The sequence below is a fragment of the Pezoporus flaviventris genome, unplaced genomic scaffold, assembly GCF_033815535.1.
Source record: "Pezoporus flaviventris isolate CSIRO_AGI_PZ_B2104156 unplaced genomic scaffold, CSIRO_AGI_Pfla_v1 ptg000093l, whole genome shotgun sequence".
NCBI classification, from domain to species: domain Eukaryota; kingdom Metazoa; phylum Chordata; class Aves; order Psittaciformes; family Psittacidae; genus Pezoporus; species Pezoporus flaviventris.
The window spans coordinates 3,981,671-4,009,127 of record NW_026892641.1 but is presented as its reverse complement, the minus strand read 5'-3'; the positions used below and the strand labels follow the sequence as shown (position 1 = coordinate 4,009,127).

Sequence of the window (27,457 nt, the reverse complement as noted above, 5' to 3'; positions counted from 1 at the left end):
GCCCATTTATCCCAGTCAATCCATGCTGTGCCTGATGTGAACTAGAGCTTTGCCAAGTTGGAATTGCTAGCTAAACTCCACGACTTCTCTTCAGCCCAATGTAGTCATTAGAGAGGGGCTTAAACTCATTATCTCCTTTTCATTAGCATTAACCACTAACTCTGGGTAGCTATGTTATTGATATAAATGTCTGAAACCTTCTGAGCTCTTGGCTTCGATGGGTTTCATAGGCTGGTTGGGGAAAAGTGTTTCTTTTCATCAGTTTGGAATTTGTCACTATTTCCATGGAATCAAAGGGGACTTAGTGTGTTGCAAGGCAGGGAGTGTAGAAATACCAGATGTACTTTGTCTCTCTCATTCATTAATTCATATACATTTATCATTACACTTCCTATTTGTCTCCTTTTTAAGATAAATAATCACAGCCCTTCCAATCCCTGTCATATGGAGACAAGAATGATTTAAGGAGCTGGAAAAGTTCCATAGAGAATAGATACAGGGACTGGTATATTTAGTCTCTATCCTGAAGGGTAGAGCAGAAGATGGAGATGACCAACCTGAGTATGCCATTTCCTCTGCAAATGTCCTGCTGGCTAACACAGGGACAAGAGCATGGACACACATTCCTCTACCCCATTATTTTTGGGCTGCTAACACACTTCTGGCCTGTGTTTGGCATTTTAGTATGGAATAAGATGAATTTGATAGGAGCTGCCTGTGCGGGTCCTGAACCCAGAAGTGGGTGCTGAACGTGTTTGGGTCATTTACTCCATAGGCATGATTTATAACCCGAGTGAGGTTATAGCTGTAGCATTCTCCTAAGATCTGATGTAGATTTGTAATTGCCAGGATTTGGAAGAGCTTAAACTGCTTATTCCTTTCCTCATATCTTGAAGGTTATGCACCCATGTCTCCCCCAGAATACAATACTCTTTCTTGGGGTACTCAAGAGGATCAGAGGAGGGCTCACAACCTTCACTCTGCGTAGCAGCAGCTGTGTTTTAGGGTACTAATCCTATTGTAAATCCCTGCGCTTGGCTACCTCTAATCATCATTCCTGGCACTTGAATGGTGGTTTACACACACCCGTAAAGCAATAGAGTAAATACTGAGCTAATCCTCCCGGTGCCCTGGGAGCAGGAATGTGAGCGCCTACTTAATGCTTGTGCATTTGGAGTTCCAAATGTACATTTGGACTTGCAAGGGGCGGTGGTGGGGCTGCTGCTTCCAGGAGCACGGCGAGGACCCTGGGACCACGCTGATGCCATTTAGGAGGCACGGCTCACCCAGTGGATGTTTTTTGCATTACCCTCATGTTCCTCGCTGCTTACAAGCTCGCTGTGAGCTCCGAGGGAGCAAACTGGTTGAGAAATGTCTCCCTGCAGCCCAGCCTCATTTGTCCCGTCAATCTGGTGCTCGCCTTCCCGCGATCGTACTTAGCGCCATTGATTTATTGAATTGCAGGAATATTAAGAACCTCCAACTATTAGTCCTGATTACAACTTCTTGGCAGCTTCATCACTCCATGTGTCTTGCCGGGCTCCGAGGAGGACTAGCTCCTTGGCAGCTATCAAGCAGCAGTTCACTACTCTCCTCTTCCCTGCTCTTGCTTTCCTGAATGTGCCTTTCTTGCAGCCACAGGTATTTTGGAAGGGAGAGACGTAGTGAAATGAAACAGCTTTCACAAGCTGAGATGAACTCTCAGAACCAGGAAAACGAGGTGGATTGTGTCCTTGCCCTGATGCTCTCAATGCACTGAAGCTCTCCTCCTTTCTCCTCTGCTGCTTCCCATCCCTTTGCTCCCTTTGGCCATCACCAGTCCTGCAGTTAGCACTAGCTTTTCTCTCCTACCTTCGATGTGCTCTTTGAAAATCACATCTTTTGCCTTAGAGTGGCCTGCACAATGTTTTCCCTTCTCATTCCTCCTCTGGCTCCTGGATGCTTCCAGAAAGAAACGTGGCTATCCCAAGTACAGATGGGATGCATTTAGCTCCTCCGGAGGGATGGGGATGCCACCCTGCAAGCCATGGGGTGTTCACTGGTGCTTATTGCCTATTGCTCACTGACACTGGCTGCTGGGGTCTAGCAGGACCTGCTACCACCATACAGGAGTGATGCTTTATAGCTGCTGACAAGACTTCATGGGTGGGGGGAAGTAGCCTAAGAAGAGCTCAGTAGTGAGGACAAAAAGAAAGAGTAAAAGCTTGTAGCTGGATGTGAAAGCATCAAGGAGGCTCTTACCTCTGTAGTGTGCATGACACCAGGAACCACATAGGTCTGGTGGTGGCTGGGACCAGGCTCCTTGCTATGGGTTGCCAGCTCTGTGATGCTTTGGAGGGGATGTCATGTCCCATGCTGACTGTCACGGCTGGGAGAGAAAGGCAGTAGGCTCCCCCCTACCCCATCCTTCCTCCTCTGTCAGGGAGAGGGTTGCATCCCGCTGCTGGGTGGGTTCCTCCAACAGCACTTCTGGATGGAGAAGCGGGTGCTGGTCCCTATGTGATATTCCCACTCCTGGGCCTCCTTTCCTGCCCTCCAGAGGCTTCCTGGGGAGGTGAGAGATTCAGCTTCAGCCCTGTCCATCCTTCATTGCTCATGGCTTTAGAAATATTTTGGAGAAAGGGTTTCCAGGCTGCTACCTCGAGGGTCACCAGCTCATCTGGTGAGTAATGGCTGGTGTGTGCTCCACAAGGACCTGGCCATTTCCTCATGAAAAGCTTTCCATCATGCTTTCCCAGCCCTGTGGCCTTAGCCTAATTACAGCAGCTCTGCTTAATACACTGCAGCCACCAGCAGAAGGGGATGTCTAAGCTCTGATGGTGGCTTTTACCATCCACTGCAGAGGTTTGACATGCTGAGGTCCTGCTGTGTGGATGCTGTTGCTCCATCCTTCCAGGCTTGGACAGCAGCATCACCTGGAGTTTTGGGTCCAGCAAAGGGGGTGGAAAATGAGCAGCACATAGGGTGGATTTGGATGGGTAAATGAGCAGTGAACAACTGCTCAGCCCACTTCTACCCCTCGTGCTGTCCTTTCCCATTGTTGTCTGTACTCCCTTGTCCCACAGCTGTGTGCCGGTGCCTGGGAATGCAGCAAACCCGTTCCTCAAGGAGCAGCGAGCCTGCTTAAGGAGCTAAATTTATTTCATTTTCTAAACTGCAGCTGGGAAAAAATAAGGAGCCATTAGGCTGTCAGTTGTCAGAGCTTTACAGGAGCATCAGCATCGTGGTTTGCTTTACTGAGACATTAAATGTGTCAAGACCCATGATGGATGGGCTGGATCAGATGCAGAGGGCAGACGGGATGGCGAGCGAGGGCAGGAAGGCTTTGTCTGCTCTATGGTTGTGTGGTCCTCAGGAGTTCTGTGCTTCCCGAATTGTAAAGGGCAAAGTCCTTCAGCCCCAGGGCCTGCTGCCATGTGGATGTTGTCACCTTAATGCCACTGGTCACTGTGGGGATGATGGCAGGTGATGGTGAGGTGGAGGTGCATGGGTGAAGCAGGATTGGGTGTCCTTAGTACAGTGTTTGGGTGAAGATCTCTCCCTCTTTTCTCCCCATCAGAGGTTAATAACTGCCTGACCACAGCAATGTGCTGGGGTGGAGATCTGACAGGGAGGGTAATGCGGAAACTGTGACTTAAGCTAAGGAGAATTCAATGGGAATGTAGGATTTATTATTATCCAAAGCCTAACAAGTCTCTGTGCTTTCAGTTTTGCTTTATATGTTTGCCATACATCCAGAAACCTCCCCAAAGCCTTCACCATCAGTAGGCTATCCTGAATGTACTGTTTGGTCTGCACGTACATGAAATATATGGCAAATATTTTATTTCAGATGCTGGCATATTTGCATTGGTGCTGACTGCATTACATGTGAGTGATGAAAGGCCCTGTATAAATACAGTGTTTTCACCAGTATTGATTGCATTATGATTGCAATTACATTTGCAATGGAGCTGGCTGTATTATGTGTGTCGTTATACTGGCAGGCAGCATCCGTGCTTGCTTGTGGCCACTTTCTTTTGCTTCAAGTCATGCCAGGAGCAAGAACTGACCTCTTGAGGCAGAGCAGGGCTGGCTTTGGGATGCTGACACCCACCTTTGGCACCCAGAAAAGCTGTCCTGCCACCACAAATGCAGGGGAAGCTGGCTGCGGGTGCATGCAGGGTATGCCTATGTGTGGATACTGGACCTGAGCAGGTCTGGCCACTGATGCAGGGGACCAGTTGATGCTTTCCTGGCTGTGATTTCTTAGTACCTTCACCTTCTTCCTCTAATATTTCAAGATGCCATTGAAAAGTTCCTTCTTTCTGCCTGCGCTGACTTCCTTATTGCAGAACCTGATTTCCTTGGATGATCTGTAACAAGCCCATCTTTTCTTCTTTGACTCAACCTCTGTCTTCTTTTGTTTTGTAAGAAGAGGTGCTGTGGGCTCAGAAGCGGTTTTGATATTTTCCAAGTCAATATTCCTTCCCGCTAAGAACAAGATGTAATCTGTGCGTGTGCTCGCAGGCTCACGCAGAGCAAGAATCAAGTTCATGGAATAGGAAGAAAGGGATGTGCGTTCCCCAGACGCAGGTAAGGATGGATGGTGTTGCCTTTTAGTGTCCCCTGAAGCTTGTGAGAAGGATGCCCTTTGGTACCCTGCCCTGGAAATGTCATCCTGGATGGGGAGGGAGTTTCGTGCCTGTTCCTCACCCGAGGCTGAGGCAAGCTCAGTGGTAAACTGATTTAAAGCAGATGCTTTGAGCTCAGGAAGGGTTTTCCCTGCCTGGGCAGGTGTTAATGGGAAAGGTTGCAGGTATGGTGGGAAGTGAAGATTGGAGCAAGAAAGGGCAGACAGGTAAGCCAGGGGGTAGGGATGTTGGGAGAGGGTGAGAGCAACAGGGATGTCTATGGAGGCTGTCTAGGAGATGAGGAGCTGGCATGGTGACCTCAGCTTGGCCACCCTATGGCCTTTAAAGTGGGGTGTGGATGTGCTCTGAGCTCTGTTCCTAGCCCTCAGGGTGTTTGCCTTCCACTTGCAAGCAAAAGAAGACGAAATGAAGCCACAAAGGGGTGGAAATGGTGAGGGGGAGGCAGGAAGGAGGAAGGGACACAGAATACGCTCCCTCTCTGACAATCCACATGAGTTTGAAGTCAAAACATTCTGTGCATGTCTGCTTTTTGCTTCCCTCGCCACCTGGTAGCTATTATCAGATGACAATTTATTCCAGGCGTTCTCTTGGGGAGAGATTTCATAAGCATCAAGAGTTTAAATCAAGATAGGGCCATGATGTGCATGGTGCCTGCACAAGGCACAGCACTTGTCCCCTGCTTCCCATCCTAGGATGTGTAATCCCATGCATAACCTCAGGCTTTGGCTCTGAGGTTTGAAGGCCAGGAGGCTCTGATGGCTTTTGGACCAGGTCTCCAGCCATGACTGGGAGGGGAAAGGACTCTTGCATCCTGGGATAAGGTGGGAGAGGCTGTGCACGGGATGTGCTCAGTGCGGAATTTCATCTCTTGTAAGCTCCGTTTGCAACGCAGATAGAAGTGGCTGCTGCCAAGGAGCAGGTAGATTGCAGGTGCTCCTGGAAGGAGATGAATCCCACACAGTGATGCTATGCAGGTTGCTCTGATTGAAGTCTTAGCTTTTGCCTTTGCCACAGAGGCTTATTAGTCAAATTAACTGCTGGAATATTACTTTGCTGCTAATGACTTAGTAAGAGGTTGCACTGGGCAGCTCCAAAACTCCCTTTATCTTATCAAAGCAGCTTTCCCTGTGGCAGGAAGGCTTCTGTATTTAGGGTATTACTTGTGCAACCTTTTCCCAGTGGCCAAACCCACCTCAGCTCCTCTTGCACTCACCCTATTGCCTCTCTGCGCACCAAGAGCTTTGCTGGGATTGCACCTGATGGTGAAAATAGACTTGTCATGTCTGGTTTGGTTTGGTTTCCAGCAGATGGATTCCCAGACAACTTCATTTGATGGCAATGAAGGGGAAAGAAAAGCATCCCGATCATTTCCTTAATGTTATCCAATGATCTAAAGAGCCAACTCAGCAAAGAAGGGGAAGAAAAGGGATTGTGAGTAGTTGGACAAGAACGTCAGTTCTTGAAAGTACTACTTGCAGCACATAATTCAACTGGCTTGAGTTCCTTCTGTGCTTCAGTGCTGGTTCCTGAGCACTGCATTCCCAACACACGGGAGGCACAATGGGCATTACAAGATGGTAAAACTCACAGAGCCTTTACTATTGCTCCTAAGGCTTGAGGGAGGATGCTTTGGGATGTCTTTTCCAGACTGGCTGATTCCATGATTCTGTGATCGGATGGGTTTGCTCTTGGGTTGTCCTTTCTGCTCAGTGCCTGCTGCAAGAGGTGGAAACCCCAGGGCTTACAGGGGGTCAGAATGGTGGGATTTGTGAGATGAAATGAGTGTTGATCTCAATTTGCTCCCCAGTGCAAACTGGAAGTTCCCAAGTGCACTGAGCACAGCAGGAGGAGGGAGCTCAGGCACCACGTGGGGTAAGTCTCTGCAAGCATTCCATGGCTCTGGTGTGAGATGCTCTGGAGCTCCTTTCCCCTGCAGCTGCATTAGAAACCTTCTCAGGTCCTGCTTACACGAGCCAGAGCCTCGCCAAATCCATCCCTGCGTGGTCCCATAGGAGCGATGCTGATGGCAGTTAGAGTCTTGTATTGAAAACAGAAGCGCTGGGTACTTTGAGTGAAGAGACTGATGTCCAGGGTCTCATTTGCACTGGATTTGAATTGGGTTTTACTTACAAATTTGTAAGTAAAGTACTTACAGATTTGTATTGTTGGATGGGGGAGCTGTGACCAAGAGTGGCCATGCCACAGTGATGCTGGGTTAGGTACCATGAAGCAAACAGGGGGAAAATACAAGTGATAAGAAATAATACCATGGGAAAGCTTAATGTGAATTCCCTTCATGTCCTGGCTGTGCATCCAGCAAGCAGCTCTCGTGACATGGGGTTTGGTCAGCAGGACCAGGGCTTGGAGATGGGCAAGGGACAGGACCTGGCTTGCTCAAACACCCCAGGGAGCATGATGCCCTGTCCAAGGGCTCGTATCCGGGTGGCTGCAGGCACAGTGTGAGGCTTTGTCTCTTGTTTAGAGAGCCTTGGCTTTTATAAGTTCAAAACGAGACTGCAAATTGAATTTATTCATGAGCATGGAGGCTCTCTAGGGTTTCCTCTTTAATTCAGTAGACTGGCTTTAAGGGACTTTGTATTTTAGCAGAAAAAGGATGGGATTGGTGCTTTTATCTTTCTACCTTCCTTTACTGGTTTCCCCCCCACGCTTTTTGCTTCTAGCTCCTGCAGAGTCTGTCCGAGAGCAGAAACATCCCCTTCTGTGCTTCCCATCACCATCACAGAATGGTTTGGGTTGGAAAGGCCCTTAAGACCATTAAGTTCCATGGGCAAGGACACCTTCCACTAGACCAGGTTGCTCACATCCCTGAGGATGATGGATTTTAGTGTAGCAGCTTGCAAAGCACTTGAGAGAGACCCATTGGAGGGGCCGCAGCAAAGCCCAGCCATGGTTTTGGGGCTGGTGGAGGATGCAGGACCATGGTCCTTTCTCCTTCTTCCCCATCCTTTTTTTCCCTGCCTATACAGCTCACCAGCAGCTGGTTTTTGCTGCGTGCTGTCAGTGCCATCCAGCAACAGGCTAATAATGTGTGCCATATGGAGCAAGTGAGGCTGGCTGTGGCTCCCACCTCCCCTGTTCTTCCAGAGAGCCCCAGGGGCTTTCTGAGCAGTGACAGGAGCAGTCACATGCAGAGGGACCTGCTAGTTCCTCTTTCATGCTCCAGCAATCTCCCTTTCCACCTGGTGCTCCCTAGGGATTCCCTGTGGGCTGCAAAGGGTGATGTGGGCAGGGGGAGATGGAGGCTTCAGTGGGATGCAGGGCATCTTTGATCAGGACAAAGGCATGAATTAGACCTGGAACCTCTGGCTCTTCCCAAATATTCCCTCCTCAGGTACTGGGAGAAAGCAGCAGCTTTCCAGAGGTGCCCAAATTCCGATCATTTTCCTCCCTTTTTCATTTGTATTGCGGCTGGAAAATGAAGGAGGGTGCAGCTGAAGGAGCTGCTTCAGCACATGAGTACAGTTTGAGTTTGTTGGTGTCCCAAACTGGGATTCAGGTGAGTTTTGCTGTGTTTTAGGTTTTGTCATCTTTCTGGGAGCATCAGGAAGCAGCAGATGGGAAGGTGCAGCACTCACATCCATTGCCTGCTGAGCTTGCTGCTGTGTGCGTACAAGCCTTGCACTTAAAGCAGCTCTCTGGGGTTGTAAACCCCATGGAAAGGAGGTGATAAACCCTCAGGAGACTCCCTGCACCTCCACATCTGCTTGCAGGGCTAATGGGACCTCCTGACGCACTTCTTGCTCTTTGCTGGGAAGGTGATGGTGAAGGAGAAAGCCTGATGATGCTTGGATCTTAATGTTTTACAGCTCCCCTGCCTTCGAACAATGCCTAAAAATACAAGTGTATGCAGATTATAAACTAATTTAGATGATGGAACATGGGAATATTGCTCATATTCCCCAAGCATGGCATTTCCAATCATATCTTCGTTTCATTTTTAAGCAAAGAAATCATAATCTTGACATGTTTATCATTCAGTGCCTGCACCAATTATCTCTTTGGGTTCATTCTATAGTTCATAGAACTGATAGATTATGATCATGTTGTTAGGAGAATTGTGCAGTCATTATTCCTGCAGCTGGAGGAGAAGTGGAAAAACAATTATAAAGAATGATTCTCCTTTGGATTGCTTTCTGAGTTCATGAAATCAGCAAGTTCCTATTACCGGGGGGCATGAGCTGCAAGGCTACTGCCACTCTTGGTTGTGAACTCTTGTGATGCAAGCCAGATGGGCTTGTAACACTCATTTTCTCCAGCAAGTTCCTGTTGTAGTTATTATATCTTTATGGGTTGAGATCGCAAAGATGGATACCATTGGCCACACAAGAGCTCAACCTCTGAATGGTAATTTCCAGTTTAATTACAGAGCAGGGGTGGTGATGAGGCACCTTTTGACGCTGGGGTGCTGCATTAAGACATTAAGACCCAAGGCTTTGCATTCAAACAACACAACGCTAGCATCTGTGCGTCCTTTTGGCTTGAAATGGGATGAAGTGTGGCTCCCTCCAACAAGTTTTTTTTCTCTCCAGATCTTTAATAAGACTCAGGGGACTGTGACCCCCCCCAAAGAAAGTATTTACATGAGCTGCTGCAAAAGGAGGCCTCTGGGAGTTGGACCTTTGCTTTGATCCCCAGAAGCAGCTCTCTAATCCCATCTATTAACACATTTGGGAAGCTCAGGGGTGATTTGGCAGCCTTCCTTCTGTGATTGATGGTTCCCTGAGGAATACATGGCCTTTGTGCTCTCCCCTTGCCCCAGTTCTCTGTGCACGGCTGTTGAATTTTCAAGTTACTTGACCAGAAGGGAACAGAAGCAGGAAAACAAATGTCTTGACAAGGCATTGCTCCCGTGCAAGGATTTTGCCTCCTTGTCTCTTTAGGGCTTTCCTTTCCTTCCTCATCTCCCAGCTGGGGTTCGGGACAGGAGGAAAAGGCTGCATCCAACACATTGGTCACCTTTGTGCGTATCCCATTTGGGACTGGATGAACCTCCCTGTCCCCCAGGCCTTGTTGTTTTGCCTTCTTGAAGTGGTCAATATTGAATGCTTGAGCAGATCTGCTGATCTAATAAGGTGCCCTGTCAATATTTATGTAGCTTGTAGCTGGGTATTCCACATCCGTGTGGGGAATGACTGACGTGCACAAGTAACTCTCCACATGTGAAGTGCTGGGTGCCTGGGGAAGGAGGCAGCGGCACTTGAGGGGGGCTAGTGATTCTGTAGTGCCTTGGAGTGGCGGTTTCCCTCTGCGTGCCTGTTGCAGCTTCCCTCCTCTTGCTTTGAACCTCTTCCTTTCCCCTGTCCATCCCCACTCCGGAGGCCTGGCTTGGAGTTTCCACTGGAGGACCATAGTAGAAAGTAATACACTCGCTACGAGACCTGCCTTTGGAGACCTGTTAGTATGGGATCTGCTCCCATTATGTGCCCCATAGCAGAGAGCCCTCAATTAGGTTATTTGGGTGCAAGATGGATGCATCTCCTTAAACTAAGCTCATGCTTTAGTAAGAACCTGGTTTTATGGGCTTGAGTTGGATGGTGGCACCCAGAGTCCTTGAAACTTTAGAGGGAAGATGGAGAAGCAAGCGTGCCTGTTTATTGTAGTTGAACACCCTGAGCTCCCCGAATTAACGGGCTCCCTGTAGCTCTCTGCTTGCTTGTCTTTGATAACTGGAGAAACAGAGTTTATTTCTTTATAAAGGGGAAAGGGTGTTTACGGGTTTTAAACCAGAACAGAAATGCTGTTTTCCATCAGAAGGGGTTTGTGAACAATAATGTTGAAAAAACCCAAAAGTCCTTTTCAACTGCAAAACTGAAGTGCTGGGAAGCACATGAAACGCACACAAACCTGAGGAATTAATGCTTATTAATGAGCTAAGACAAAAAATGCAATGGAAAGCAGAGATTTATGCCCAGCACCAAAACCTTTGTGAAGACGGTGCCAGACCTCCAGAGGAGAATGGAGACGTCTCTTTAAAACCAAACCCAGCCACACAATGGGCTGTGACACCTCTGCCTTTGGGAAAAAGAAGCCCCACGGCTTCCAGACATAAGGTGATGTCTTATTAATAGTGGGCAGGGAGAAACTCTGGGTAGGGAGCACTCAAGGGGCTGGCTGTGAGGCTCCTACTTATTTCTCCATGGTCCTCTGTGCTCCGGTGCTGCTATTGCTTTTCTCCAAGTGTATTTGACTGCTCTTTGGATATTAGACAGTAGCAAGAGTATGTTTTGCTGAATTCTCCTTTTGCTTGGAATTAGAGTAGCAAGGATATCAAAAAAGGCTTTTAAAGCCCAAATTCTGCATGCTGGAGTCAGAGCGAGACTTGAAGAGCAGGTCCAGCCAAAGAGGACTGGATGTATTTCCACGTACTTCCTGGCCAGCCCCAATGAGAACTACAAATATTTCCAAGTGCCAGAGGAGGGAGCCAGCAAAACACAGGAAATCTGAAGCTTTCTGCTGTTTTAATGTCTCTTTTCCTCATGAAATCGGAAGAGATCAAGCGGAGCGACACCAAACTTCGCTTGGCACTTGAGAAAGAGCTGCTACAAGGGATGACTTAGGAGCTCTCGCTTTCCCCTGCTTTTGCAGCATGGAGTTATCCATGTGGATAATTCAAGGGGAGAATTCCACCTTCATGGTGCTTGTCAGGGAGCACTGCTGCTCACCCCACAAGGCAGAAATGCTTTTTGTTGATGGGTTCTTGAATTGGGCCAAGTTGCACAATATTTGGCTCCATCTCTTGCTGCCAGTGCTCCCTGGGAAAAGCCTGGCATGGAGCATCCCTTGCCAAGGATGTTGGGTTTGCATGGGGAGACGTGGCTCACGGGTGTGATGGGGAATGGGAGAGCTGTAGTTCTGCCTGGAAAAGCTGTGGGAAGCAGGGAAAAGGACATCTGTGAGATGCTGGAGGCATCCCTCCACCCTGCAGCATTGCTGGTGGAGGCAGGGATGTAGTGGGAGAGATGGGGAGAGGCGCGTTCCACCCTGGACAATGCAGGCATAGACCCAAAATATCCAGGTTCTTCCCTCAGAACTCCTCTCTGGTGTCTGGGATGGGTGGGAGCTGCTGTTGCCACTCGGTTTTGGGCTTTGCCTTTAGATTTACGTGCGTTCCATCCCTCTGCAAATTCCCATTCCCCGTCAAGTCGCGCCTTGCAAAATGCCTGCGCCGCATATGAAATGGAGGAGATAAAATTACAGTATCTCCAAATTGGCCGGGCTCTGTGCAATATATAACATAACAGATGGTTCCACATGATGCCTCCGAAATAGCTGTGCAAGAGCATTTGAAGAAACTGATATAACTGATCAGGCAGCATATGGAAAATACTCTGTGTGCTGCACAAGGATGCGGTGCCCCGTCTCCAGGCACCTGCTCTCCCTCCTCGAGTTAGGTGATGAGCATAGAATCATGGAATGGGTTGGGTTGGAAGGGATCTTAAAGCTTATCCGCTTCCAACCTCCTGCCATGGGCAGGGACACCTTCCACTAGACCAGGTTACTTCAAGCCCTGTCCGGCCTAGCCTTGAGAGCTCCATGCCCTTCTGATGTTGAGGACACCAGAACTGTGCTGTAAGTGGGGCTCCTGGGGCAGGGCTGCCCTTGCAGTTGGGTGATCACCATTGCAGCACAATGCCAAAAGGAAGCAAAGTGGTGTCATCCAGGAGCAGAGGGAGAACAAGGCAGTTTGGGGGCTTCTTCACAACCTTCTGGAGGTCCCTTCCCCTGGGAGCATCCCAAGCATGGGCCTATTTGCAAGCAACCTCCCCTCTGCTGCTCCTGGTTGAAAACAGGCTCTCAGTCATGTATTTCCCACCTCTCAATGCCTTTAGCAGAGAGCAGTGGATGCTACCTAGAGCAGACAGACCAGGAGAGTGGTCACAGAGGTGGCTTCAGATTGAGGACTATTCGTGCTTTCCATCTTGCCTCTTGCTTTGAGCCACATCTAAAGCCTCTGCTGTGTATGTGCTGTACCCTGTATTTGCTGGCCTGCTGCCTGTCTCCCTGGTTGCACCCCCCCGTCTAACAGAGAGGATGCTATTTCCTCTCCACGAAGCTCAGCTCATATTCTTTAAGGCGCTTTGGGGTCATGGGATGAAAGGCTCCTTGCTGTTTTCTGCAATGAGGCAAAGTTGAGCTAAGAATAGATCTATAAACAAGACAGCAGGGAAAGTTTCCTAGCAGAGCCTCTGGGGACACTGAGAGTATGTCACTGCAGGCTCATTTGCAATGGAGACGTGGTCTATGGGGTGACCCCTCACTGGCTTTGCAATGGAAGGGGAATGGCTGCAGGCAAATCCCTTCATAACAGGTTGGTTTTGGTGCCAAGGAGAAGTGTTGGGGTTGGAGGCATCCCAGCCTAGCAAGAAGAGGCTCGCCGTGGTGGGTGATGCTGTGGGGAGCAGCTGGTGGGCCCTGGTTGGGCTTGGGAGTGGTGAAACCAAGGTCTTCACCCAGAACCACGTCTCTGTGGGTGCTGCGGAAGAGGACCAAGGGCTGAAGTGAGCTGGGTGTTCCGCCAGCATGTGAGATGCTCTGGCAGGAGGCACTACACTTGGATGCTACCCACACTCATGTAGAGAGGTATTTAGAGCTGTCAGTCTAGCGTGCTGTCTGTCTGTCCATCTGCCCACCCACCTAGGTGGCTATAAAAATCCAGGGTGTATTAAATGTCTGTGAGAGCCTGGACACCCTGAGACGAGGCTTCCTGTATCCCCACATCCAGGATGAGAAAGTTGGGATCAGAGTCCTGGATGTGCCGCTTGCTTCCCGTTTCTGGATTAATCCCCAGAAAATCCCAAAGCGGGAATCTTGCAGAAAACAGACTTTCTCATCCTTTGTCTTTGCTGACTTTGTCCTCTCTGTCATCTTGGCAGCTTTCTGCTTGCTGTCGTGTTTGGCTTTAATCTGAAGCCCTCTGTTCTTACCTGAGCTACAGAGGAAAAGCCACTGAACTCGATGCAAAATGAAAGGAAGTGAAGCTTAAACCCCCTGTTTTCTTTTGCTCTCATTCTTTAAAAGAGGGAAAAAAAAGCCAGAGAAAACCCAGGGAGCAGTGCCTGAATTATCCTTGAACCATCAGCTCCTGCGTCTGGATCAGGATGCATCGTTTCTGCCCTGTTTTCTTTTCATTCCCCCTAACATTCAGTCATTTTGATCAAAGCCAGGCAAGCAAAACTCAATCCATCAATGGGAGAAGGGAATTCTGCCCTGGCTCTGGCGAGTGTGTGTTGGGAGCTGATGGAATGGGGGGGACCGGAGCGGTGGGGCGTGTAGAGATGGGATGTGGTGCAGAAGCAGCTTGATGTCTGTGAGGAGGTGTTTTGTACACCATGGCAATGCATAATGGCTATGAGCAAAGGTATCTTCTGTTTCTTTGCTCTATGGAGTGGGCCCATCCACCTTGTGGCTATAGAGGGGAGGAAACTCCATCACTGGCTCTTCCCATGAGGATTTCTTCCAGGAGATGGGGTGTTCTGTGTGGCTTGGAGCAAACTCAAGGGCAACAGGCGCAGGTTAAGGTACAAGGAATTCTCTTTAAATGGAAGAAACAGCTTTTCTTATGCTATTGGGATAGGTTGCCCAGGGGTGCTGTGGGGTTCCTGGCCTCACAGTGCTGCCTTCACTGCTGGAGGTACCCCATCTAGCACGTAGCTGGTAATGATTCCTGATGGGAATTAGTACCCTGTCCATCTGGGCCTGTTCTGCCATCTAACAAGAGGAGCTAAGTGCACTTAACAACACACCAGCTCTTGTTCAGGCCCCTTCTTCCCAAGCCAGAATCAATAGCAGGTCTCTCCAGCTTTTAGAGACTTAGATCCCACCTTTTCATGTCTCTCTCACTCGTTTTTCCCAAGCAGCATGTGCTTGATTTCTCTGTCTTTTTCACGCTGGGGATATTTTCCCCTTCTCCCTTTCATCTGCACCCACTTGGCGTTTACCCAGCCAGGGCTGCAGCTTGCACACCAGATAAGAAACCCCACCATGACCGGGTTCCCAATCCCGGTCTCCATCTCCCTCCTGGTTCCGAGCTCTCTTTATCTTCAAAGGGCTTTGCAAAGAGTAATTAATCCTTCCAGCACCCTGCTGCTGTAGGTGAGGGGGAGCTGTTTGCCATCACCTTGTCATGCCGGTCCTCTCCTGTGCCATGACATGGCTTTATCCCTCTGTGACATCCCTTGTTTGGAGGAGCAGGATGCGCTCCCCCAGGCAGGGCTAAGCAGGATGCTTGGGGTCTGTGTCACAATGGTGGCTGGACACCTGGGTGAAAGGAGGGTGCCTGCGGGTTAATACACACCTCAAAATGCAGGAGAGGAGCCAGCTCCAGCCTGCTTCTCCCATTGCTTTTCCTGCTCATTCAGTCGCCTTGCCCGGTTTGCCTTCACCACGGAGCTGGCTGTGTGCTGCTTCCCCAGCCTGGGGTAACTCGCCCTGTTTGCCCTTGGGAAGGGATGGAGAAGCACTTGGAGGGAGGGATACATGTATACGGGAAGGGAGGTAGCTCCTACAGTCTCCAAGCTGATCTTTGTGCTGTGCAGGGAGTTGGGGGTGACTAAAAGTGATGGGTAAAGCCGGGGCGCAGTGGGGAGGCAGCTCAGGCTGCTCTCCCCTTTATCTTCTGTGTATCCCTGTAGTAGCTCTGCGTTCAGAGGGGAGGGGGGAATAAAAGAGACTTCCCCCCCTCCCCTTTCTCCTTACACGAAATGCAAATCAATAGATGTTGTATTCACATTCTAACAAGATGTCAAGGAGAAAAGGGTAGCCTTTCATTCAAGCAGGCGCGCACACACACACACACACAGAGGAAGGGGGGCCGGAGGGGACAGGAAGGAGGCGGGCAGGAGAGGGGAAAGCCCATAAGGATGCTGGTTTTGGGATACTTCCTCTTCTCCTCCTTCGTGTGCATCCTTTCCTCCCTGCCCCAGGAGCTCAGCACAGCAGGAGGAGAGCAGAGACCCGGTAATAGGAGCACTTGGCAAAGCAGCAGCCCGTTGGAGAGGTGCAGGGGAGTTGGGAATCATTTGGAGCTGGATGGGAAGGGGAATCCCTGCGTGGATGGGATTGGGGAGGAGCAGGAAGTGCGAACGCGGTGCTCCCCGCGTTTGGGATGCGCTGCACCCCTCTTTTTCTGAAGGAAAGCATAAGGGAATATCGCTATGGAAAACTGAGGTTCTTTACCCTGGAGGCAGGTCGCAGATGTGAACATGCATTGAGACAGTTTGGGATTAAAAAAAGCCTCTCTGAAAACACAGATAAAAATCGTGTTGAAATGTGCCCAGGGACCATAATGTCACCTCCCAGACCGGCTGCTGCCTGTCAAGGTTGTATCTGCGTTTTAGATTCTCTGCTTGATACCAAAAATGCCCCCAACAGCCCTAAATACCCCAGGAAAGCTCCACCAGCTCAATGCATATTTATAGATCTGGGGTTTGGGCAATCTGGGGGCTAGAATGTGTGTTGGATTTGGGTTATGGCCATTGCCAGGTGGGAACTGAAAGGTACGTGGGAGAATTAAGGAATTAAGGTTTTGGTTTGAGGTTTGCCCAAATAGAGCTTTTCTAACCTCTTTCTTCTGAGCCCATCAAACATCTCAGTTAATAAGAAATGATTCCTTAAGGATAACAATATTCCTTTTTGCCTTGGGTGGATTTAGAGCTTCCTGGGGTGGGTTTCGGAGCACAAGCTGTAGTGGATGGTTCAGCTGAGTCCCCTCCAGGGACAGATATCCCTGTCTTGGGCTGCTCATACAGGCTGCAGCCCTAGGATATCCCAAATGCCTCCTTGCAGCTGGTTTCCCAAAGCACTTGTGAAGCAAAGGATGAGTTTGCTTCTTGTTGGTTGGTTTGGTATCAATTACAAGGAAATTCAGACCAGGAATCTAGCCTTCCTCATAGAATCAACCAGGTTGGAAAAGACCTTGGAGATCAAGGTGAACCTTTATCCCAAGTCCAACCCTGTCCTCATCTGGAGCGAAGCGATGCTTTGGCTTTTTCAGAGGTCAAAGTTATGTGAACACTGTAAATTTACTCCTATTAAAAGAAAACCCTCCCTGGGCCTGTTTCCTCCCTAAAGCTTCAGGAGGTGGGATGCTTTCAGCAGGATAATGTGGGAATATGGCTGAGTTAAAAGCTCTGAAAAACTTGTGGCTTATCCATGCAGGGGAGCAAATGAATAAAGATTAATGGCTAAAAGCCAGGGAACGTTTGTCCTTGTGGCTCCCATCCCTCTCCTGTTAAAAGAACCCCCTTGAGAGCAGGATGGATATAGCTTTGTGCATGGAAAATGTCATTCCAGCTCCTTGGTGCTGCCTTTTATGGCGTTAATGTGAGATAAGAAGTGTGTGGAAAGGGATGTTCTTGCCATGTCTGAGTAGTCTGCACCCAACTGCAACAAGTGGTGAGAGAAACCTGGTGAAGAAGAACAACAGGGGAGGAGATGCTGGGTTTTGGGGCTGGGTTTGGATGAGAGGAGTTTGGAGAGGCTGAATCCTGTGTTCAGCTCTGCGACCCTCACTACAAGACAGACATTGAGGTGCTGGGCTCTTTTCCATCCTGGTTGATCCTGTGTTTCCACGCGTGCAAGTGGGTGTTTGTGGCAGCATCCTCCATCCAGGAATCGCGCCTGGATGTGAAGTGCCTCTTTTCCAGGCACTCCCTGCGATGATGAGTTAATGCAAAAAGGAATCTTGAGGGAGGGGAAGGTCCAGGGGGGGACTGGGGGTAGTGAGAGGATGCCCGGGCTGATGAGCACTAAGGCAAAGAGCAGGATGAAACCCTGGGATGGGAGATGAGGGATGAAGGAGTTTGTGGCCGCAGGAGCCTAAAAGCTTTGGTGGGTTAACAGCTGGGAGTCCAAAGTATTGGCCTGAAAGTATTCTTGGAACACAAAAGAAAGGACTTTTATCCCTGATTTAGTGGGGAAAGAGAGAGTTTGGAGCAAAATGAAGCATTTGAGTTTGTCTTGAAGCATTAAAAAACCACTTCTGATTTATTTTTAACAAAGCTGCAGTGAATGCAAAATAAGAAATGTCTTTTTTTTTTATTTAGAAAACATCAAAAATAAGTGCTGTTTCCTTTGGAAACTTCTTCTTTGCAACCCTTGTTCTTGTGGCACTGCAGCAAACTGAAGCTCTTGCTGGAGAATGCTGTGATTTTGGGGGTGGCTGTGGGAAGGGGAGACGTGGCAGAGAGGTGGGAAGCAGCGTCTGATGCTCTGTGGGGGGATGCTTGGGGCTTGGGAACGTGACAAAGGGGGAAAGCCGGGATTTGAGGGGAACTGTGACAGCCTGGAAAGGGAGGGTTGCATTACAGAGCCTGAGGAAGAACTACTTGGCCTTGGGAATGGGATGGTATCAGGCAGGGGGTCTGCAGGAGCAAGTGCTCAGCATCCTTTTGGGCTCAGTGAGCCTGCTGAAGGGAATCAAATCCAGCTCTGGTTGAGATGTACAGAGAAGATGCTGCTTGGTTTCAGAGATTTGGTGTGAAAACCACCCACTCTTGCTAAAACCCTTCCATCGCTCCCTGCTTTGCCTCTCTTGGCAGTAGGCAAAGCTGCTGATTGCTTCTGGGGAGGAGAGCAGAGCCCACAGAGGGGCAGGGGTGAGCCAGGGAGCTGTAGCTGCCCCATCAGCCAGCTTCAGGCTGGCGACAAAAGATTTCCAAGTCCCTTCATCCCTGGTACCTGCTGCCTCCATCCCTGGTACCTGCTGCCTCCGTCCCTGGTACCTGCTGCCTCCATCCCTGATACCTGCTGCCTCCATCCCTGGTACCTGCTGCCTCCATCCCTGGTACCTGCTGCCTCCATCCCTGATACCTGCTGCCTCCATCCCTGGTACCTGATGCCTCCATCCCTGGTACCTGCTGCCTCCATCCCTGATACCTGCTGCCTCCATCCCTGGTACCTGCTGCCTATGATCCCTGATGCCTGCTCCCTCCATCCCTGGTACCTGCTGCCTCCATCCCTGGTACCTGTTCCCTCCATCCCTGGTACCTCTTCCCTCCATCCCTGGGTACCTACTCCCTCCATCCCCGGGTACCTCCTCCCTCCATCCCCCGGTACCTGTTTCCTCCATCCCCAGGTACCTCCTCCCTCCATCCCCAGGTACCTGCTCCCTCCATCCCTGGGTACCAGCTCCCTCCATCCCTGGTACCTGCTCCCTCCATCCCATGTACCACTGGGAGGGATGCTCAGGGGGTAGATGCCTACATTTAACTCCCTGGTTGCAGAGTGAGCCCTGCAGAAGAGCAAGTGAGCGTGTGTCACTCAGCATCTTGAACCAATGGGTGCCTGGTAGGAGGTCTGCTTCCCCCAGTGCACGCACGGAGCCTGGTGCTCCTTCTGCTAGTTGTGTGTGTGTGTGTGTGTGTGTGTGTGTGTGTGTGTGTGTGCAAGGAAAAATCCAAGCCACTGACTGCCTGCTCCCGTCTGCCTCTCTCCAGCTCACTAACTCAGTCTCCCTCCCTCTGCAAACATTGGATTTAAACCTGCTCAGAATTCAGCGCAGACGAAAGCAGCAGCGGCAGCCGCAAGCAGCAAGCAAATCACCCTCTATCCTAACCGCAGCTCCAAGATGTACCATCCTGCCTGCTGGATCGTCTTCACGGCCACAACTGCCCTCCTCTTCATCCCAGGTAGTGCATAAAGCTTTGTCTCCAGGGGATGGGAAGGTTTCGGCTCACAGGGTGGGAACACAGAGCGCGTGGGGGACCCGGACTTCATGCCCATTGCGCACGATCGCACACATGCAGGCAGGCAGCGAGTTGCTCTGCAGAGGGGGAATTGCCAAGTGCTTTCAGGGAGTGGGGCTCGTGCCTCTGCCCCATGGCAGGGCTGTCTCTAGAGGCAGGCACCCGAGTGGTGCTGGCATCTGCAGTGGGGGCTGGCTGGGATCTGGCAGCCCCCCATGAGCATCATCCATCCATCCCCTCGGGCAACCTCCTGTTGTAAATGATGGGCTCAGGGAGCTTTTCCCCCTTCAAAGTTGTGCCCCTCCTATGCCTTCCCTCTTGCTGTGCTATTCCCTGCGCTCCCCCTCATCCCTGCTTCCGAACTCGAGTGCCTGCCCCTCGCTCCCTTTGCCAAGTGAAAATGAACCCCCCAATCTGGTACTGGAGGGGGGACCGCGTTGGGCTGCGGCGAAGGTGCTGCAACCTCCGTGAGCTGCAGGTTGCTCCCGAAACTGGCTTCAGCCTCATCCCCATGGCAGGAGGGGAGGGATGCTGAGGTTGGTGGGGCAGCAAGCACAGCCCTGTGCTGCATCCATGGGGAAGGAGTGAGTGATGGGGGTGGACCACAGAGCTGAAAAGTCTCTGGCATTTTTTGGCTGCTGCTGATGATGTGTGCACTTTTAGCAGCTGAAAAGATTCCGGAGCAGGCAGATGGAGTCTGGGTGTTGAAGCTCAGAGCAGATTTTAATCCAATGTAGGGGATTTTTGTGACTGTCAGCGGGAATTCTGTTGGGCTCGGGAGGGCATGGCTGTAATTCCAACAGCTTTCCATGGTCTGGTTACAGCGCTCTGCTGGGCAGGGCTGGTGTGTGTGGGAAGAGGATGAGGTTGGTGCAGGAGAGGTTAGCTGTGTTAGCTGGCTCTTTCCACAGATGTGATGAGCATGAGGGGACTCGGGCTAAATCTTGCTTGTGGAGCCTCATGCCATGGGATCACCCACATCCCATGGCAGCAAAGAGCCCTGGAATGGGGCTGGGTACCACTGATGCCCTGTGGGATACGATGTGAGTTATCCTGGGGTGCGTTGGCTGGTTAAGGACCACCACAACAGTGCCTCCAGCAGTGCCTTCAACCAAAATGGTGCATGTCTGGTTGAGCACGTGAGTACCGTAAGGATGATGGGGCTGTGTGAGCGCCCTGACGTTACCCAATGCAAGGGGGTTTATTGGGAATGTTATCCTGAGCTTCACCAAAGCTGTGCTGAGCAGTGTTGGCTCCGTCACCCTCTTGCTAGATGAGGTTCCTCTGGGTTGAGATTGCAAAGAACTGGATGCAAGGGTGAATGAGAGGACGTGTGACACTCGCTGTGTTGTCATCAGGATGTCCTTAAGCTGCTGGAGCTGGCAGCGACGTGGCACGGAGCATTTGTGGGTTGCTGGTGCCCGGCTGCAGTTCCCTTGGGATGTGGCTGGGCTAGCTCTGACATCCGTGCGTGCCAGAGATGGAAAAGGTCCATGTGTTTAAGCCCCCAGTAACTTGGGAGAGGTTTCTTGATCCATGCTTAAGCAGTTGTAGCTTTCCCCTCTTATTTCTATTAAGCAGCAATATCTGCTTTGGCTTTTGAATGTCCCCTGAGCCAAACCAGCCCAGGACTTTGCCCAGCTGGGCTCAGCCTTTAATCCACCAAGCTGAAAGCTGCTGCCTGCATTAGAGGAAGGGAGATATTCCAGCGTGCTGAAGGCTGCTGGGTGCTTTGCCTTCCTGCTCCCACACCAACCCTGTTCTGCCTTAAAGGATGGGATTTGACCATCTCCTGTGCCCTTATTTTGGCTTGCAGAGGAGGGATGTTTTCTCTCCCTGTCGCATCTGGCCACAGCACTGATTTTGCTCGGGGTTTCACTCTTGAGTCACATTGGCAAAGTCTCTCTGGCTGGGAGCTGGTGCAGAGGGAATTTGGCTGGTCTCTGCCAACCCTCTGATCCTGCACCTTCCCAGAATGGTGGGGTTTTTCTGGGAGCTGTTTATTAGTTGCAAGCGTATTCCCATGCGTTTGATGCAGGTGATGCTCCCCTGGGATACACAGAGGCTGTTTGTGAAGCCTGAACTCTTCCCCTCTCCGTTTTTATCCAAATCCTGCAGGATTTTCACAGGGGGTTAGAGTGAGAAGGGAACCTGCTTTTAGGAGGTGTAATTAGAGTGAAGGGAAACATCACAACTTGAAGGCTCCTGCAGAAAATAGCATCACAAAGTTATTATTAGCTGTAATAGCTTATTTGCCAGGTTTTATCCTTCTTTCTCTTGCTCCCACCTCTGTTCTTCCCCCCCTCCCTTTTACTTTTGTTAGGAAAGATGCATTTTCCCCATCGGGGCTCGTGTCATCTCATTACCAAATTACTCCTGTGGAATCTAAAGACACGAAAGGTTAATGCAATAATGAAACCCTGACCCTTCTGGGTCAGAGGCAGTGTCTTACTCTGCAGCTTTTTCTTCCTTTGCAAGACAAGTTTGCATGGAAAAGGATTTTGAAGGCTTTTAATGCTGTTGTCATCTGGTGCCTTGGGGGAGGCGGGTTCCTGGACATCACTTGCTCTCTGAGGTGGGTTTTTCCTGGTGGGAAGGATGCTGAGGGGTTTTAGCAAGCCCAGCGCTGCAGGATGCGGACGTGGGATGGGGAATTGAGTTGTCAAGCTGTTGGGAAATGCTTTGAACTGCTGGGCATTTTGAGTGCTGCTGGTTTGGGATGTACCAGGGTGGGCTGTGATGCACTTGGAGAATGAATTTTGGGGTGGGAGGGAGTCTCTTAGGCTAATGTGCGGTTGTGGTGTGACATGATGGCTCTACAGGTGGCAAAAATCAATGCACATCAGCTTCCTCAGACATTTAGATTGCTGCCTTGGGGAAATGACTTGTCATGGCAGCAGCTCCTTTCTCTTAGGCTGAGATAGATGGTCCCAGTTTTCACTGCTCCTGGGCATATGGGTCAAGGTAGAGCTCTGTAGAGTTACCCCAGTGCTCTTCCATTGCCTCTTGCACATGGGACTTGCTTTCTGCATCCCCCAGAGACTGGCTTTGTAACCCCTTCTTTATCCTTGCCTGGGCAGCCTGGCTTTAGTGATGGTTGTAAGTCCAGTCTGAAGGTAAGAAATAGCTATTGCAGGACTTAAAACCCCTCATCCTGCTGCAGGAGCACAGTCCTCCTGCTGCCACCACTGCCTGTGACATGGCCATTGCCTCTCTAAGGGAGGTAATGTCGGCCTGGCAGAGGAGGGCTGCTAATCCCTGCGACCAAGCCCAAGAATAAGTACCTGGAGCCCATTAGTTCTGCTTTAGTGTCATTTCAATATGAGCAAGAGGGATTTAAAGGGGTTTTCTGTGCTCTTCCAAAGGCTGGGGATGGTAGTGGGTAAGATGCTGCAGCCATAGATCCTCCATCAGTCAGAGATGCTGGGGGAGAGGTCCCAGCAGGATGGGGAGCTGCCTGGGAATCTGCTTGGTCTTCCTCTGCCTACTTCTTGGAGTGTGGTTTCCCTTTTGGAGGTTGATTCCTTCATCCCTGGGGGAGGGAAGAAGCTGATGCTGGCTGTTTAGAAGGGGGCTTTATTTCTGCTGGGGAGAAGCAGCACTTGCTCTCATTTCCAGATGATGCAGGGAGGGAATGGGACAGGAGAACGGGCACGCACAGCTTTTGCTCCATGCAAATCCTAAGTTTTCCCTCCCAGGATACCCAGGAGAATCCTTTTGCTGCAGTCAGGTGGGGATAGAGAAAACCTGCTAAGTTCTTTGTAACCCTGTGGTCATCCTGGGCTTTGCAGCCTCATCCTTTTACCCTTCCCAATTAGGCAAAGCCGGACACTGGTCCCCGTCCCTTTTTGCCTTGTGCTCCGAGCATCCCCTGTGATGCTCCCAGCTGCTGGTACGCGCAGGATGGGGAATGATCTCGGCTGTCACACTTCTTCTTTGTTTAAACTTAAAACTAATAACAGCTCTGCTGCGAATCTCCGCGCCTCCCAGTCATCTCTCCCAAATCCCTAATGAAGGCATGGTACTTATAATTACCAGTGCTGCAACAGCACAGAGGTGGCTTTGACACTTGCTGCTCAGTGGGTGGGTTTTTCCAGGGAACTCCTCTTCGTTTCATGCTTAGAGGAAAGAAACACTTTCTTGCCTGCTGCTTCAAAGCTCTGGGGCTGTATTATCACCCTCAAAGGGTGACCAAGCAAGGTGGCTTGCTAGGGATAAAGAAGCGGGAATGGCATGGGATGCATTGCCTTTGTGAGCTGATGGTACCATGAGCCTGGTGGGGTCCAGCTGAGTAGGACCTCAGAGCTGGTGGCTCTTCCTCTAGTCCTGGCTTAGGCTTAGAGAGCATGGGGTGGTTTGGGGCATTGGTTTGAGCCGTATGGAGGCTGTGGGCTGCTGGCAGGGCTAGAGAAGAGTGTTTTGCAAAGGAGGTGTCAGTTCATCTGAAACAGGGCCGTTGCTCCTCATCCTGTCCTTGGGGCACCATTGAAGAGTCTGGCAGCATCCTCCTGGCACCCACCTTTGAGATCTTGTGTGCTGGAGCTGCCTCCATGGGCTGAGCTTCCCAGATGGACACAGCCTTGGGTGAGCTGCAGAAACCCATCGGTGCATCTGTGTCGAGAGCAAGCCTCCTTGGGAGGCTTTGGGGAAGTTGGCCCCTTTGCCTGTGCAGCAGGGTCATGTGCAATCCGAAAACGTGTGAGATGAGGCAGGGAAGGGGGAAAAGGGTTATTTTTGGATTTCCTTTTCTGTGGATTCAGCGCTAGGGAAAAGTGCTGGATTGACAGCTCTGGAGGCTGAAGTGGGCTGTGAAGTGCAGGGAAAGGGTAGCCCAGCAACCTTTCCCTTCAAGTGAGCTCCATGCTTTGGGATGGGATGCTGCCAATGGACAGCACAACCATGGGGGGTGTCCATTGTGTTGACCAGAACTGTGCACAGGTGGGGTTTTATGCATGGGATACAAGCCTCCCAGAGGGCAGCTGGGGTTACCTGTGCTTGATAATGGCTTCATCCTTTATGAATGCAGTGTTCAAGGCCAGGTTGGAAGGGGCTTGGAGCAACCTGGTCTAGTGTGAGGTGTCCCTGTCCACTGCAGAGGGGTGGAACCGGATGAGCTTCAGGCCCTTTCCAAACCAAACCATTCTATGATTCCGTGATCCTTTATGCCTCACCCCATAGTCATGGCTTCTTGTTGTATGAGGACCAGCTGAAGCTGTAGCAGGAGGGCTTGGGCTTCCTTCTGGTGCAGCAGGACCATTGCTGTTCCCACTAACTAAATAGCCCAGGCACATTTCTCCCCATGCTCCTTGCAGAACATGGAAGAAGAGGTCTTCACATGGGGCTTTGATCCATTAGAGCAGCTTCACACTGGTGAGACAGGGGAGAACCAGGCTTGCTTCACCCCACAATGTGCTCTCCAAACATCCCTCTGCTGTGTGTGCCTGCCAGCCCATCACCTCCTCTCACCCAACTGTTTACTTCTGGCTTCTGTTCCCTGGACTTGTTGCTATGCACGAGGCGTGTGGAAGGAGCTCTGGTGAATATAGGCCACACTTTGATTGTTCAGCAAGCTGGAAAATGATGCTGATAATTTTTGACAGAAGGGAAGGAGGGGGATGGAGATCTCTGGGCTTTTAAATCTGCTCTGTCATAAGCAGGATCTTGCAAGGGCCTTCTGATGACTTCTCTGTCCCAAAGGAAACGGCGTTTGCATAGCAAGAAGGGGTTAGAGGGAACGTTTCTCTGTTCGCAAGGACAAAGCAGCACTTCTGTCACCAAGCACCTTGTGCAGCGCTCCTGTCACAGTGCATAAGCAAAACACACTTGGTGCTGGCCAGTAATTGAATGGGAAGCATCCAAGAAACCTGGATGCTGCTAAAAAAACCCCATCACTGGTAGAAGCACAACCAGGATGCGTCCTTCGCTGTGCAGCTCTTGGCAGAGGTTCTGGCAATGTGTTGCCTGCAGCCCAGGGAGCATGGGCATTAAAGCCACCTTGTGCAGAGTGTCCTGAAACTGGCTGGGAATGAATTCCCATAGGCTTATCCCAAACAGATGGCTACACTTAGGGCCATATACAGTCATAGAATCCCAGCCTGGTTTGGGTTGGAAGGTAAAGCGCATCCAGTTCCAACTCCCTGCCATGGAGACCTTGGGTGCTCCCACCATGCCAGGTCAGTGATGCAGATGATCTCTGTTGGCATCGGCTGTAGGGTCCCCATTGGATCCACCCATTTCTTTATTATATTTCATAGCATTGGCTAATTTCCATTGCGATTTTTTGGTGTTTATTTTTTAATGCCATCACTCCTAATGAGGCTAATGACATTTAGTCTCCATGGCGGCGCATCTTAATGTGGCCACTGAAATGTCAGCGCGAGGCAGCCACCTCCTATCTACCCAGGACAAGAAGCACCACACACAAAGGGGCTCTGTCCCTGCTTGTCCCTCACCCTCCTTATCTCCAGCCTTCCAGGGACAGGCCAGGATGTTTGGCAAAGCCACCCTCCTGCCGTCCCCTCCTCTGCTGGCACCAGAGGAGTGAAACGCAACCAGCCGGTGCGATATAATTAGTCAGATGTCAAAACCTCCCAGCAAAGTTAGCTTTGACTGGCAGGAGCCTGTCAGATGGGTCCTTCTGCTGTCCATAGAATCATGGAATGGTTTGGGTTGGAAGGGACCTTAAAGCTCATCCAGTTCCAACCTCCTGCCACGGGCAGGGACCCCTTCCACTAGAGCAGCTTGCTCCAAGCCCCTGTGTCCAACCTGGCCTTGAACACTGCCAGGGATGGGGCAGCCACAGCTTCTCGGGGCATCCTATGCCAGTGTCCCTCCACCCTCATAGTGAAAAACTTCCTTATCTCCAATCTGAACTTGCCCTGTTTCAGTTTGAACCCATCACCCCTTGTCCTATCGCTAAAGTCCCTGATGAAGAGTCCTTCTCCAGCATCCTTGTCTACTTTGCTACCTCTCCTTTCCATGGCTGCAGTAGCAACCTGCTATAGCCAGATGGGATAAGTCTGTGGAGTCTTCCAGCTTGCAAACCATGAACCAACACCTCCTCACCCTCACTGGAACCAGTGGCCAGGCTGATGCCATGGGGCAAAGCAATATGGCCCTTTGCTGAAATGCCATGGGCATCCCTGGGCTGGAAATGGGGCAATGGACTGGGCAATGGGATAGGAGGTCCATGAGCTGAAAGAGGACATAGGTAGAAGTCAAGATGGTCAAATGCTGTAGTGTGAGATTGAAGTTGGGGTGTCAGGAGCAGCCTAAAATCCAAGGGAGCAACGCTTGGGCTTGGATGTGATCTCTGGGGAGATGACAATTCCTCTGCATTGTGTTGCATTGAGTCCTCATGAGATGTTGAACCTTAGAAGCCTGAGCCATTTTGCTTAAGAATGAGTCCTTTTTTCTGCAATCTGGGCCCAAATGCAGTTGAATTTGATCTGTTCTCCTTTGATGTGTTCCTCCCTCTCCATTCTGTGTACCAGGAATGGATGAAGATTAAAGTGTGCAGCTTCTGAGCAAACTAGGTTGCTCATCACTGCGTGATACCCAATTACCTGCTGATACCTCAGGAGTGAGAAGGTATTGATCCTGCTTGGATTTGAACTTGGTGAACCAAAGAGTCTGGTTGTTTCAAATGCATTGCTTAGGACATGCCATTTCCTTCAGGAATCAAAGCATGCTGCAGGTTGTGTTTCAGTGCCCCATGGGCCTCAGAGCTGACGGGAGGTGGGTCTGTTGTCTCTGCCACATAGGGAATGACCACTAAGTGATAAATAATAGCACCTGTACTCTCCACAGTGCAGGAGGGATGTAGATCTAATGTTCTTTGTGATATACAGGAAGGATAAATCTCCATTTACCTGCAAATGAGTCCCCATGAGCTGATTTTCCCCCTATGTGGGGGGTTTTCTGTGCCCTCCCTGCACACCATCTCTTTGCGAGCCCTCAGAAGTGCCTTTGATGGCATCCCCCATGTGCCTGCCTCCTATCTAGTGCTACCTGTCATGTTCCCAACCCAAAATAGCCCCTTAGTTCAAAACAAACCCAAAACCTCTTCCAAGATTACCTGGTGAGACGAGGCCTGAGGGACTGGATTGAAACATTTAT

General features: G+C 50.5%; 1 protein-coding gene across 2 annotated transcripts in view; it reads left to right on the top strand.

Annotated features, from left to right (window-relative positions):
- The window catches only part of LOC133281060 (opioid-binding protein/cell adhesion molecule homolog), a 332,189-nt gene that overhangs the window by 32,959 nt on the left and 271,773 nt on the right, over nucleotides 1-27,457 (top strand). The window contains exon 2 of one of the 2 annotated variants that reach the window (XM_061476212.1): nucleotides 19,091-19,282. In XM_061476212.1, the coding sequence (XP_061332196.1) occupies nucleotides 19,222-19,282 (61 nt within the window). In that variant the 5' untranslated portion in view covers nucleotides 19,091-19,221. Of the gene's footprint in view, nucleotides 1-18,971; nucleotides 19,283-27,457 lie in introns of those variants that run through there. The other variant, XM_061476211.1, reaches the window with a different exon arrangement.